This window comes from Corvus moneduloides, chromosome 15 (genome assembly GCF_009650955.1).
Source record: "Corvus moneduloides isolate bCorMon1 chromosome 15, bCorMon1.pri, whole genome shotgun sequence".
NCBI classification, from domain to species: domain Eukaryota; kingdom Metazoa; phylum Chordata; class Aves; order Passeriformes; family Corvidae; genus Corvus; species Corvus moneduloides.
The window spans coordinates 1,875,358-1,890,002 of NC_045490.1; the positions used below are offsets into that span (position 1 = coordinate 1,875,358).

Here is a 14,645-nt window from a genome sequence, read left to right on the forward strand (position 1 = left end):
GCTCTGAGCCTTTCCCAGACTCAGGAAGAAGCTGATTCAAAATGGAAGGGGAGTAAAATGTCCACGAACAGAAAAACAAACGATCCTTGGGGCTGTGCAGACCTTGCCAGGCCAGCAAGGGGAAGAAGAAAGGAAGGTCAGACAGGCTGGGTAAAGAAACCACAGCAGCAGCTCCTTTTTCTTTCTGCTCTCCGCCCCAGGCAGTGGAGAAAGCTCATCAATTCCCAGGCCAGGGCTCATGGCTGATACTGATAAAGCATTCAGAAAACTCCACCTGAGCTGAAAAATGCACCGAGAAACTGGGGCTTATCAAATACCTGAGCCACCAGCAGAGAAATGGGACCTGTGCAGCTGAGTTTGCTGCTGTGAGAGATCGCTTTGGGCCTGTTAAACCCCAATCAGCCCTTTCCTGGAGAGCCAGGTGTGCCCACAGGGGCTGTGGGAGCACCTGTGACTGGGAGATCCCCACCACATGTCCCAGCAAGTGCCTCTGAACCAGGCATTCCAGCTGTTCTACTCCCCAGGGATGCCCTGAGACCCTGACTGGGCACAGGAGGGCCCAGCACAACCCCCTTCCCTTCTCCAGGCTTCCAATCCCCCACAACCAAAATCCCTGCGCCTGAGGCACCTGGGCCTTCCCTCCACGTTCCCTTTCATCCTGCAAAACTCTCCATCCCTCCTCATCCCAGTTCCTGCCGCGACCGCTCCACCCTCAGATGCTTTCTGGAGGTGCTGCAGCGCTCCCAGCTCAGGCTCTGATGTATTTGAGAACCAAAAATACCGAATGAGGTGTCCCAACCACTTCGTGATGGCCCCATCACGACAGGACCGCGGGGTCTGGCAGGAACTGGGTGGGTTTGTGTTCCCTCCTTCCCAGCAAAGGCAGCAGCACACGGACTCCTGTCACCAGCCCAGCCTGCTGGCATCCCAGATGCTGTTATCCTGCTAACCCACTCGTCACTTGGTGATTAGAAAATGTGCTGTTTATTTTAGAAGAGCACGGTAGGCCCTTGAAAGAATTCAGTCGCTTCAATCGACCTTACAGCACGCACTCCACGGGCCTGCAGGGCCACTTTCCGTGGCTCCTGCTCTTCCAAGGGCCAGCTGCCAGGAAAGAGGGCTGGCAAGAGAGCCTGGAGAGAGGACAGCCCATCCACCAGCCCAGGGACAGAGCTGCTGCCTGGGATCGGAATTTTCTGGCAGCAGAGTGAATGCAATGGGCGATTGTCCCTCTGCTAGGCTGCCCAGGAAAACAGGGGATGATTTGTGTCTGGTTGTTTGTCAGAGTCAGGGCATTGAGAGGACTAAAATGTGGGCAGGGAGTCTGGGAGTGCCCCTTGGTGCCCAGATTCTGGAAAACACCCTGCTCATGACATCAACAAGCTGATCCCTCCGGGTTCCCTGCACTTTGGAACATGGGGGGAAAAAACCTCCCTGTGCTCCCCAGCAGGTCCTGCCCCACAGGGTGGGGACACCTGGTGAATCACCTGCCTGAGGAGCCGAGCTGGAGCTCCCAGGGATGTGCAGCACCACGGGATTCCTCTTTAATTACACAGGGCCTTAATGGAGTTTGCTGGTAAACACCTTGTAACCACATGTGCCTGGAGATTACGGCATAATTACGCTTAGAGGATCACGATCTGAGCGGGAGCACGATTTAAGGGAGACAAAAATAACCAGGCAAACATGCTGCGTTCACCAGGGTCTGTCAGGAAGCCTCCCCTCCCAAATGCTTCGCTGTCCAGCCTTTCCCCACAGCTCCTTCTCAGAGCAGGGGAGCCTCTCGGCAGGAATTTGAGAGGTGGCAGGGATTGGGATGAAACTTTCCACTTGGCATACCAAACCTTCTTCGGGAGTTCTCCGTGCTCCAACAGGCTCCCAGCTGCTCCAAGGATGGGGATAAATGGCTCAGCCCACCCTGAGTTAACTTGCCATCAGATTCTGGTCTCCTTTTTCCAGGTGCACACTGGAGACAGAAGGGAATCTGGAAGATCCCAGGTTTGTGCACCCAATCACCCAGTACCACACTGATCCAGATCCTGCTGAACGCAGCTCAACCCAGGAGCTGGGATGTCCTTTGCAAGACCCAGACCAACCAGGGGCACCTTGCTCCTGGCAAAACCAGTGCCCAGACTGGCAGCAGCCCCTCTCCCACCCCAAAAGAGCTGGGCCAAAAGGGATGATGTGCAAATCCCACGGGGTGACTCACGGAGAGCACTCCATGGACCTGCAGCACCCAGACCTGCTGGCTCCCTCCAGAGCAGCAGAAGGGATCCTTCCCACTCCAGAGGCTGAAATCCTTGGGGCAGTGACAGCTTGAACCCTTTCAGCACAAACACAGCATCAGTCACATCAAACTCCCTGCCCAGATTCCGAGGGAGATGCTGGCTGCAGGCAGAGGAGATTCCAGGGGGTGATTTTAAGGGACGTTGTCTTACCCAAGGGTTTGTCCTACAAGCTCCAGCTCCCCTGGAAATGCCAAGCAGCACCACAGACCTGCTTGCTAAGGCAGGAATCCATTTGTAACCAATTAGTGCGAGGCAGTGATAGCCTAACGAATGTAAACACTGACACCGTGCCCTCCAAACCCTCACTGCACTCCTGGAATCCCAGGAGCAGAGGCCACCTTCCCACCCCTTCCACCCTCAGGGCCACCTGAGCTGCTCTGCAGCCTCAGGATAACAGTTTGGGCCTGAGATCGAGTGGTTTTACCTCTTCACCTTAAATACACAATTTCCATCTGGCTTTGCCTTCATCACGGGAGAGATGGTGACGTGGGGTCCTCAAATCCAGGGTGAAAAGCAATCCCCATCCCCTCAGCAAGGACAGGTGTGCTGTGCATGGAGCATCCCCACAGACAAACCCAGCAAATCCTGCCCAGAGCTCCTGGAGGCCTCACAGATTTGCTCACCAGCATGGCTTGGGGCCAGCAGTGGCCCACAGCCACAGGTTTCCTGCCTCACACCTGCTTCAGGCAGGAGAGAAGCGTTAGCAAAACGGGAAGCAGTGGTGGGAATTCACAGATCAGATGGTGGCATTTCATCCTCAGCTGTGCTTCTCCTTGGTTTGCCAGCCCCAGAATTTTAGCCCTGCAGGCCCAAGTACACCTGGACATCATAAATCTATGCACAATCTGGTTTCTTCAGCCATCCTCCTCCTCCTGGGCACCAGGGGAGAGAGAGCAGCCTGGGGAGGCTGGAGTGCCCCTGGGGGATCCCACCACATCCAAGCCCTCAGACACTACAGGATTAAGGGGAAAAACAGCCAAAAACCAAACAGCAGAGCTGGCCATGCTGGCAGGGCTGGGAAGCCTCTGACAAGTGGCACCGAGCTCCACTGAGCCACTGGCCACCAGCAGAAGGGGAAAAAACCCATGATAGGTCAGTGCCAGGTGGCATCGGGGGTGGGGTGGTGAAATGGAGATGGCACTGGCACAAGGCTCCCAGGATTTGTTTTTTGGTGCCTTGTGGGCAGAGGGATTTGAGGGCTACAGGCTGGGGAGGGATGGTCAGAGCTGGGTGAGGCAGCAGCGATGGGCAGAGGCAGCAGCAATGGGCAGAGGCAGCTTTTGGCAGTGTTCACACCGGTCCCAGAACTTGCTGACGGCAGAGATGGCCCCACACCCCGGCCTGCCTCCCAGAGCCAGCTGGGAGAGGCTCGGGCCATGGCTGGGAACAGGAGAGAGGCAGCATTTGGGCATCCAAACCCTGCTCAGAGCACCCCAGCTGCTGGGAAAACAGCTGGGAGCCCAACAGGGCAGAGCCAGTGCCCTGCAGGGTTTGCACACCCCTGGTGTGGTCCCAAAGGGACCTGGAGTGACCCATAAATCACCAACCTCCAGCACAGCGAGTGACCAGGAGATGACACAGAGTTGCCAAACCTTGGCTGAAACACGTGGCTACTTAAAAGGGGGGAATGGCAACTTAGGCAAAGACTGCAGAGCCCCCCCAAGGGCTTGGCAAGAGCCCTGGCAGCTGCTGGCACTGCTGGGTGATGTGCCCGGGGCCACAGAGCCAGGCGGTGGCAGAAGGAGGAGCAGCTCCCAAGGGAGTCCCGGCTCTGCCCCGTGGCCTCTCCCCGTGAGTCAGGGCAGAACAGCGGGCAGGCAGCGCGGTTGGGCTCCCTGGCACCTCGCTGAGTGTGGGAGGCCCCAGCTGAAGGAGTTCTGCAGCACGATCTGAGAGTTAGAAGACACCAGTGCCATAAACAGCCCTTATCTCCCGCAGCAGCCAAGCCAGCTATTAAGAGCTGGGAAGGAATCCCAAAAGGAACCAACAGGCATTTGGCAAAATTGGCTTAGAGGAAGCTTAGCAGTCCCACCTGACCACGGTGGCCACTGATCCCACCAGTCCTCTGCACCAGAGCCGAGCTGCTCACCCAGAGGAGCAGAGGGAGGACCCTTTGTTATCAGGCATCCTACAGGCTCGGAAAGAATCAGTCCCTATTGTTTCCCACCTAGGCAGCGCCAGCCCCGCTCCCCCGGGAGGGGGGCTTGCCCCTGTCCCAGGTGTGGCTTGGGCAGCGGGCACCTGGAAAGTTTCCTCGCCTGTGACACAGCCCAACAGAGCTGGAATCACCTGTTCTGTTGCCTCGCAGCGTGCCACGGCATTTTTCACGGTGTTTTGCTCGGGAACCACCCCAAGCCCTCGGATTGAGAAACCTCAGCACGCCAATGCAATGGAGAAGTTGCTGCTGTGCTGTTTGGTGCCTGGGGGAGGGCTCCGCTCCCCACACAGCTCCAGGACCCACGCGAGGGGCAGGGGGGCTTCCCTGGAGAGGTTATCCCAGGAGGAAGCCCCTCAGGTGGCCATCGACAACAACTCCTTTGCCAGGGGCTCGCTGCTTTTAAAGGAAGGGATTGAAGCTGCGCCAGCAAGGTGGGCACAGCTGTCACCCAGCACATCAGGCAGGAAAAAGAAATTGATTGTGACTTGCTCAACCCTGATCAATCTTCCCAGACTTTCCAACAAGGGCACAGAATCCAAAGTGAGCAGCCTGGTGCCAGTTCTCATCTTATGCAGCACATTTCCGAGCTCTGCTTCTTTAGAAATTCATCCACGGCGCATGAGTGCCTCTGTCCCTGTCTCACACACACAATAGGAACACCCACATCCCCAGCTGCAGAAGGTTTGGGTTTTTTTCAGGATTGCACCTGTGCTTTGCTCAGGTTTCTGGGTCTCTCCTCGCCCTTCTCCTCCTCCCCTCACATCCATTTCTTCCCAGGCAGAGGCAGCAGCAAGTGAGGCTGTGCCTGTCAGAGCGCTCCTGGCTGCCTCTCACCATGTTGCGTATCGACATTTCAGTCGATGCTCTGCCCTCCAAAACCCCAGAAACCCAAGCCAAGAAAAGTACTCCGTGGAGATAAGCACCACGGCTCAGCCCACATCAAACACGGCAGAGCCAGAGCCTGGCAGAAAGCAGGCAAGCAAAAGGCAGGCAGGAAAATAACCCAAAATTCCATCCCACTAGGCTTGTCAGCGCTGTTATGACATTTTCTTTCCAATTCCTCCCAGCCAGCTCGGTGCGGTATCAGCCCCACTCCCACAGCCGAGGCGAGAGGACGCCGTACTCACTGCTAGTGCTCATCCTGCCGCTCCTTCTCCGTCCTTCTCATCCAACAAAGGGCCAAAGATGCTCCTTAAATCCGCTTTTCCTGCCGCTCCCCGGCCGCGGGAGGAGGCTGCCGCTCTCCTTTTCCCAGCAGAAATATTCCCGTGCGATCCGCCGGCTAACGCATCCCACGGCAGCTGTCCCCGGGGCTGGCGGATGCCAAGGTCACGGCTGGCGGCTGCGGGGGGCGGCCGGGACCGGTCCGGGGGAGGGTCCCGGTCCGGGGGAGGGTCCTGGCGGAGCGGCAGGGGCCGGTCGGGGCTCGGCCATGCACTGCGGAGCGCGGCCGCGGCCGCCCGCTTATAGCGGCTGGGAGCGGCGGCGGGGCCGCGCAGCACCGGCACCGCCCCGGCACCGCCCCGGCACCGCCCCGGCACCGCCCCGGCACCGCCCCGGCACCGCCCCGGCCCGGCGGCACCGCCCCGGCACCGCCCCGGCACCGCCCCGGCACCGCCCCGGCACCGCCCCGGCCCGGCGGCACCGCCCCGGCACCGCCCCGGCACCGCCCCGGCACCGCCCCGGCACCGCCCCGGCCCGGCGGCACCGCCCCGGCCCGGCGGCACCGCCCCGGCACCGCCCCGGCACCGCCCCGGCCCGGCGGCACCGCCCGCGGGCAGCGACCGGCCCGGGAGACTCGGGCGGGGCCGGGAGGGGAGTGACCAGGCAGGGCGTGGCAGGGCGGTGGCCGCACGGACACGGACCCCTGCACGGAGCCGGAGGCGGCTGAGAGACGCTCAGCCTTGGCACTGCCCTGTCCTGCCCTGCTTTGCTCGGCCCGCTGCCCTCTTGTGCCCACTGCCCTGCCCTGCCTTCAGTTCTGCCCACAGTCCAACCCTGCGCGCTGCCCTGCCCTTCCAGCTGCCCTGTTTTCAGCCCTGCCCTGCTGCTCCCTGTCCTGCCCTCAGCCCCTCCTGCAGCCCCCGAGCCCCCTGGCTGGTCCCTCCTTGCCACGGGGCTCCCGCCCAGCCCTGGGTGCCACCGTTGCCAGCTCTGCCCTGTTTGCTCTCCAGCGTGGCCCCGCCGTGGTTGGGCATCCCAGAAATGCTGTCCCGGGACAGAGGGATGCAGTTCATGCACTAAACTGGATTTCCTCCAGTGCCAAGATTCCCTCCCGCAGCTGTCCAGGCTGGCACCGCCGGCTCTCCTGGCAGCCTGGGTGTCTGTCCCACGCCAGGATCGGGAAGGGAGCTGTGGATGTCTGCACAGGATGGAGAGGGGCTCTTCCCTCGGGATCAGCGAGCAGCCTTCCCTGCTGGCAGCACCTCAGGATTCCTGGAAGGGCTCCAAAGCCCTGAGCTCCTTGTTTTGTGGGTGAAACGCTCCCTATCAGAACAAAGCCATACCCAGGCTGCTCCCCAGGAGCCCAGGGAGCCGGGGCTGTGCCCGCCAGCCTGCGGAGCCCCCAGGAAGCTGCGCTGGGATTCCGAGCCGTGATTCTTGCTGTGATTCCCGGATCTGAGCTCCAGCCCTGCCACTAATGAAAGAGGTTTTTCATGCAGCGTGACAGGCGCCGCATCCCTCCCGCTGCTGGGGCTGGAGAGCTGCTCGGAGAGGCCCTTTGGCTTTGCCTTTCTCTCGCTGTTTTGTCTGCAGCAGATGTTTGTTGTGGCGTGACTAGACAGGTAGCAGGTCGCGTGAGCCGTGCCGGTGCTGCCGGCTCCCTGCAAGCCCTGCTGCCTGTCCCCTTTGGCTGTCCCTTCCCCTGAGGCTTCAGGGAAGAGCAGGACGAGCGGTAGGAGGGGGAGCCTGGAGGTTCCTGCAAGGCTGGGGGGAACAGAGCTTCTGATACAAGGAAGATTGAGAGACGCTGTTTACAAGAGCATGTAGTGACAGGACAAGAGGGAGTGGCTTTAGAGGAGGTTTAGATTAGATATTGGGAAGAAATTCCTCTCTGTCAGGGTGGGGAGGCCCTGGCACAGGGTGCCCAGAGCAGCTGTGGCTGCCCCTGGATCCCTGGCAGTGCCCAAGGCCAGGCTGGACATTGGGGCTTGGAGCAGCCTGGGACAGTGGGAGGTGTCCCTGCTCATGGCAGGGGGGTTGGAAATGGGTGATTTTTAAAATCCCTTCCAACCCAGGCCATTCTACAGCTCTGTGGTGATTCCATGAGACAGCATGCTGGGATGGCTCGGGCTGTCCCATGGCACTGAGTTTGGCCTTTTGTAAAGTTTCCCGTGCCTGACGAGTGTCCAGGTGCCCCCTCCTCGAGGAAAGGCCCCCATCCCAGCCAGCCTGACGTGTGTGGTGTCAATAACGCCCATCTGAGGAGTCAATAAGAGGCCACGACGTGAGCTGGTCCCCACGGTTCAGCAGCTAATTGAGCTCCTTCTGCTGACCTGGTTTCCAAATCTTGTTAACTTGCTGCCTTTAGAACAACTTGAAATTTCCAGCACAGGCAGACTGGGCTTGCAGAGGGCTGCACAGGAGCATGGCGTGCTCAGAACCTCTTCCCTTCCATCCCCTGCCCAGCTGGGTGGTCCCAGAGCTGCTCTGTAGCGAAGGGCAGTGGGCACTGCCAGGCGGGCAGGGTGGCAGGTGCTCCCTGCAGTGGCATCTGTGAGTTTTGGTGCTGCCCTTGTCACCTCCCCAGCTCTGCCAGCAGCTCCTGGGCGCTGCTCAGAGCCCCTCACCATCAGCGCCGGCCCAGGGGTGTTTTGGAAATCCCATTTCCTTTCCTTTGTCTGAGGGAGCTGCCTGCAAAAGCTGCCATAAAAGGATGTTCGGGATGCCTGAGATGAGAAGTCAGAAAGGAGGAAATGTCAGGATGTTGAGGCAGCCTCCTTTCATCCCTTTGTGTCTCTGCACTGCAACATGAATTTGCACAGCAATTATTAGATGTGCTTTTCCCACAAGGCTCCGGCTCCGTTCAACACCTGCAGGTCCCACGGAGCTCAGGCTGTGCAGAGGAAGGGGAACCCTGCATCCTTCAGTGGGAAGGGACACAGGAGTGATGGAAATAAGAGGACAGAGGAGAAAAAGGTGCTAATTTCATTTAATTATCCCCCCACCCCGGACACTGGGTTTTTATCCCTCCTCCATGCCCTTGTGAGATGCTGAGAGTCACCTGAACCAAACTTCCCCCACCCGGTCAGTCACTGAGTTCCTTCTTTCCCTGATGCCTGATACCTGCTGGAGAGCTGGAAGTTGCTGGCTGGCACGTGGAATCACCGGGAGCTGGGCTCAAACCCATCTCATGCCACACCTGCACCAGGAATTCTGAGAAATCGGGCTCAGTACCTCTCCATGTGCCTCTGCCCTGCGTTTCCGTGAGAGGCCGTGCTCAGCTGCCGTCCCTGGGAAGGGATTTTGGTCCCCGGGGCTGCAGGCGCAGCGCCCATGCTGCTCCCACAGCCCCCAGGGAAGGGGATCCCTCCTCACTCCCGCGGGGCTTGGGCACACATGAGGAATGATGAGGGAAATATCGGATAGCAGGTCCCAGAGCTGGGAGAGACAGAGTTAGGAGAGGTCAGAGAGTTAAAGGATCCCATAAACACCCTAATCCTCGAGGCACAGGGGGGATGGTCCATCAGCAGCCTCAGCTCTGGCGTGTCTGGTTTATTTGGAGCTGAAGCATCCCTCCCGACACACCTGGACACCACACACCCCCCGTGTGCGCGGCAGCAGCTTCCAGAGGTCTCCCTGTGGTTTTCCCTTCCCCTTCCACTGGGAGTCATTTGGGTGCACAGCCTTTGCTGCCGGGCTCTGAGGATCCCCGGAGGAGTGGAAATGCCTCGGCTGCAGATCCCAGCTGCAGCCCTCGCCCCGGGTGCTGCAGCACGGATGTGTCTGTCTGTCTGTCTGTCTGTCTGCCCCTGGGGCTCCAGCTGGCCAAACCCAGCCCTGCCAGCCCCAGCCCCCCGGCTCAGCTCCTGCCCGAGCGCTGCCGGCAGAAGCCTCTCCTCTCTCAGCAGTAAGATCTGAGTGCAAAGAGCAGCAGGGAGATGCCCGTGGGGACAGCCCCACGCCTCGCACGAAGCAGTGGGCAGGCTGCAGAGAGGCTCGACTGACTCATCACAAGCTGGTGACATTTTCCAAAAAAAGCCTCTAAGTCCGGGGCTGTGATGTTCCCAAAAGGCAGCAGAGGAGCCTAAGGGGGCCGGAGACCCCATTCTACCGTGGCACATGGGCTGTGTCATGGGATGGACACATGGGAGGAAATTCTGCCTCACTGGGCAGTTCCCATCCATTTTTCTCTCGTCCCTGGTTCCCCTGGGAGGTGGGATCTGGCAGGGGTAAGGTCAGGAGCGGTCAGATGCTGTTGCCCACTGCCCCAGTGCAGAGCCAGACACTCCTGGTGATGACAGAATTATTTTCCACGTGATGGAGATGAATATTTTAATTTGTGACTCCCTGGATCACAAATGGGACCAGAGGCAGTGAACTGGGCATGGGTGTTCTAAGAGGGGCCCTGGTGCTTGATCCAGCAAAGGTCCCCTCTCGTCGTCCTCCTCCTCCTCCTCACAGCCACCACCAAGGCATTTGCCAGTGGTTTGGCTCTCTTCCAGTATCCCCAGCAGCCCTTCCCAGCAATTCCCCACATCAGCAGGAGGAGACACAGCCTGGCAGAGGCAGCTGTTCCCCGGGCTGCCTGCATTAAAGCGATAATCAAATGATAGATTATTTTCAAGCAAACTCTCATTTCCAGGCATTAATTTTAGAGCTGTGCAAAGAGAGGTAGTGAAAAAAGCACCCAGGCAGTGGAGAATGGGTGGGATCTGGATGTGCTCCAGGCAAAGCTGATGCACCACAGCCCATCTGTACCCAGAGCCATCCTGCAAAGCCACGAAGGGATGGCTCCATCCTCTGGCTCCATCCTCTGGCTCCATCCTCCTGCATCCTCCTCCCTTCTTGTCCTCACCAAGGCTGAGTTTCTGGGTCAAATGCAACAAATATTCCCAAACCACCAGCAGGTGAGTGAAAACAAGCCCTGCAGAAGCCCTGCACTTCAGGAATGTTCACACTCCCTCCTGAAAGACCAGGACACCAGGAGAGGAGAGGTGCTGCATGATCCAGGCTAAAGGTGCAGCGATGGCAAAAGTTTTAGGGCGTTGAAATCCAGTGGTTTTCCCCAAACCTCCAAATCTTTCACCCCGGAGCCCTCTGGAAAAGTCGAGGAGCTGTTCTTGTGTCCCACAGCAGGGCCGGGGCTCCCAGGCTCTGGCAGGGCTTAACGCCTGAGCTCAGGGCTGCTTCATGCCGGTGTCACACCCTGCGTGTGACCCCTTTTTGGGGACAGCCGCCCCGCTGAGCCCAGCTGGCAGCTCCTGCCTGGCACAGGGAGCTCGATTCCAGCTGCAGCCCGAGGTACCTGCCCTGCTGTCCCACTGAAGGGCAGGGGAAGTCGGGGTTCTTTCCAGTTTGCCCTTGGAAGTTACCCCGGAGCAGCGAGGGCTGCTGGAAGAAGGAGTTCCTCCCACTGGCTCGGGATCACGAGGTGTTCATGGACAGCCTTGCCCAGCATGAACCACCTGTGGGAAGCCCAGCTCTGGGATCTCTGCACTCCCAGAACTTGCCTGGAATTCCTCCCGCCTTCCCAGCGCTCCTCAGGGAGCACCCCCTGCTCAGAAGGAGCGATTCACCTCGGGAAATGCTGCTGCTTTCTCATTGCTGCAGTGGCATTATCACAATAATTCCCTTTTCCTTCCTCATATTATTCCACGGGAAAACTGGGAATCAGGGTGATTCTGGCAGAATTTAGGGCACCTCCAGGGACTGGAGCTCAGGCCATGTCTCCAGATCCTCAGGAGGAGGCCAAATGCTGTAATTAAGGGGAGATAATTTCTTTTTCCGCTTCTAAGCTGCAGAATGGCTCGTCCCAGGTAAGCAGCAGGTTATCTCTTTTCTAGGAAATCTCACTTTTTTTCTCTTCCTCAGTCTAAAAATGGAATGCAGACCCTGGAAATAAATTCCCAGGGAACACCACTGTGCAAACATCCCAGGCTTTGATTCAAAGCGTTTGGATTAATTGGCTTAAACTGAGAGCTTTCATTCTGATTTCAGCCTCAGCTTTATGGACAAAAAATTAAAGCAGCAAAGCTTTGGAAGTCGAAAAATCAAAATGTTCCACCTTGGAAATATCAAAACAAGATGCTGAGCCTCGCTGAGCTGCTTTGTTGCTTTCTAAAAGGAAATGGCATCGAGACCAACACCTTTACAAGAAGCTCGGATCATTAAGCACTTCAAAAAAACCCCCTAGATCAGCATAAGCAATTAATTTCTTAATTAGATTTTCTCTTTTTCTTCCAGAGGGAAGTCTAAAAATATTGATATTTTTTCTGTTTTATCCAAAGATTTCTGTAAATATGGTCCCCTCACTGGATGGTTCAGCTGGAGCTCCAGCTGTGGGAATTAGATGGGGTGGTTCACATAAATTCACTTTGTCATCTTTCCTTCTCCTTGGCCTGTTTATTTCTGTTCCAGTGGCAATATAGGACCAGGGTAAAAGCAGAGGATAATAAAGAAAACGAGAGACTGGAAGGGAAACTGAACATGAAGATGAAGTATTTTGAAAGTCTCATTTTCTAGAGGCATTTCCAAGTGAAACCCATTTCCTTTGGAAACCTCTCAGAGGAGAGCAGCTTTGATGTTTGGAGCAGTTTTTCCTGCTGATTTTCAGTCAGCTCCATCCAGGCAGCACCTGGATGAACCTTGGCTGGACATTCCCAGCGGGATTTGCCAGAGCATTACCTGACCCGGGGTGACTTTAACTCAGGAACGATAAAATCCCCGCTGGAATTGCGTGTGGCCTCGCTGACCACTCACTCCTGAGTCATACCCAGCTGTGAGCTCCCAAGAATCCCTTGGAGAAGGGCTCCAGAGGGTTATTTCCTCTGGAGATGTCCTCCAGATCCGGCTCTCGTGTCCCTGTTGCTGCTCAGGATGCTGCTCCCCTATTTCGGAACCTTCCCTCGTTTTTCCTGGCGGTCCCAATTCTGCAGCCCCACAGGGTTTGGGGTTTTTTCTGCCAGCCTGTGGAGCTGCTGGGGGCAGCAGGGCGGCAATCCCGTTTTCCGATGCTGGGATGCTGAGCAGCGGTTCCTGCTGCCATCTAATGGCTCCGACCATTCATATCCAGCAGGGATGCGCCGAGCGCTGCTGCCTGGGGAGTCCAGGAGCCCTCCCGAGGGCTGCAGGAGGCCACGCCGGGCCCCAAACACGCCACGATGTCCCTGAGGTGACACTGGGCACAGGGGGAAGGGCAGGGAAAGGCATTCCTGTTGCAAAGTTTAGGACAAGCTCCTTAGGGATGCTGCTTGTGGCGCCGTGCGCTCTGCCCTTCACATGCCCTGAATGCCCCTCACACCCTGAAATGCGTGGATCAGGGAATATCCCGAGCTGGAAGGACCCACGGGATCATCCAGTGCAACCCCACACCCTGCACTGCTCCCCTGGGTGGTGACACCGAGCTGCTGCCTCTGGAGTAGTGCTCAGGGGCAGGAGCAGCGAGGATTCCTGGCATTCACAGCCCAGTGCCAGGGAGGGGACCTCAAACCACAGCTCCCGGTGTGGCAAAGGCTGGTCCTGTCTGTTCTTATCAAGTGGAAGGTTCTCCTCAAGTGGTGGAGCTGGCAGCTGTGGTCAGAGCATTTCAGCTCTTTCCAGAACCTTTTAATATGATTGCAGGTTCTGCATACGTAGGAAATATAGTAAAAAAGAATTGAAGGGTCAGTTTTAAAAGATGTTAGTAATGACAGTCTATACCGTTATCTTACATGCCTTTATTCAATTTTACAAAACAGAATAAAAATTTTGATGAATCCACCCGTGGAAATAAATCTATATCAAATATATTGCCAATATGGCAAATAATTGTTGAAATATTGAATAATCCCTTCTCTAAATTCATAATTACAGTCCCTGCAGTAGAATCTGATAAAGAAATATTGCAAAGTCCAGTTTCAAATTCTATATCACAGCTGAACATTAACAGAGAAAGTCAATATTTTGTTCAATGTTGACAGCATTCCGTGAGATGCTCTATTATGTTGCTGGCAAAGCAATAGCCGTGGCTATTGGAGTTTTTGCTGGAATGACAAGTGGAGGATTCAGCCTCTGGAGCCACACGGATCCATCCAACACACACAGAGCCAGTTTTCCAGTTTTCCAGTTTTCCAAGAGTGCTCATTTCCTCCAGCTCTGGCTGAAAACAATATAAGAGGAGCAGGACTCAGCATTTCTGAACACGAAGCGCTGAGTTCAGCTCAGTTCAGCCCCGGAGCCCTCTTAACCCTTTAGCTGTGGGATGGAGCAGAATTCCCAGTGCAGCAGCCGCAGCTTTGGATTGCCTTGTGTTGAGAAAAGTAGGGAAGGGTTTGGAGGTGGAAGAAAATTCCCGAGTGAGGGCCATCGATGAGAAGGAACACCTTAAAGCCAGGCCAGCCTGGCTGCATTCAGGGACTGGCCACAGCAGTTTGGCTGTGAAAGCCTTGAGATTTCCCCGTGTCCTCAGCCATGCATGAACCCCGCTTCCCCAGTGCCCCAGCTGCCAAAAATCACCGGGGAAAATGCTGTCCCAAAGCCACCCAGTCTTGGGGCAGGTTCTCCGGGTGCGCAGCCCGAGGGGTCCTGGATGGCAGGAGGGTGGAAAACCTGGAGGGGGCAGGTGCTTATCGCTGCTCGGTGCCCAGGAAAGCAAAAGCAGAGCGCTGGAACGAGGAAATGGCCCCAGGAAATGGCCCCGGTGCTCCTGCCCGTGTCCCAGCGCTCCCCCGCGGGCATTGCAGAGGCGGAGGGAAGGAAAGCTCCGCTCCACCTCACCCCAAAAGTGGGTGCTCCCACCCGTACCAGAGGATCAAACCCGTGAACCAAGAGTTTCTTTGGCCTCAGACGAGACCTTTCATGTTTTTTGTTTGCTTCTTCCTCCGGTGAAGCCGGCTCTGGGCTGACTTCCTTTGCTTTCAGGTTCAGTTTGAAATAATAAGCTGAAAAGCCACGAGGCGTCGTTTTTGAACCTGCCGAGGAACGGGCGGCTTCAGAAGGAAACAGAAACATCGGGAAAGCTCTGGATTAACTGTTTCATTGTTTCCAAGGGGAAAAAA

The 14,645-nt window shown here is 57.0% G+C and overlaps 1 protein-coding gene across 2 annotated transcripts in view; it reads right to left on the reverse strand.

Annotated features, from left to right (window-relative positions):
• The window catches only part of ABLIM3 (actin binding LIM protein family member 3), a 46,395-nt gene extending 40,514 nt beyond the window's left edge, over positions 1 to 5,881 (reverse strand). For both annotated transcript variants that reach the window (XM_032125075.1, XM_032125074.1), the window contains exon 1: positions 5,574 to 5,881. In XM_032125075.1, the coding sequence (XP_031980966.1) occupies positions 5,574 to 5,586 (13 nt within the window). In that variant the 5' untranslated portion in view covers positions 5,587 to 5,881. The remainder of the gene's footprint in view (positions 1 to 5,573) is intronic.
• Positions 5,882 to 14,645: the final 8,764 nt, after the last annotated feature.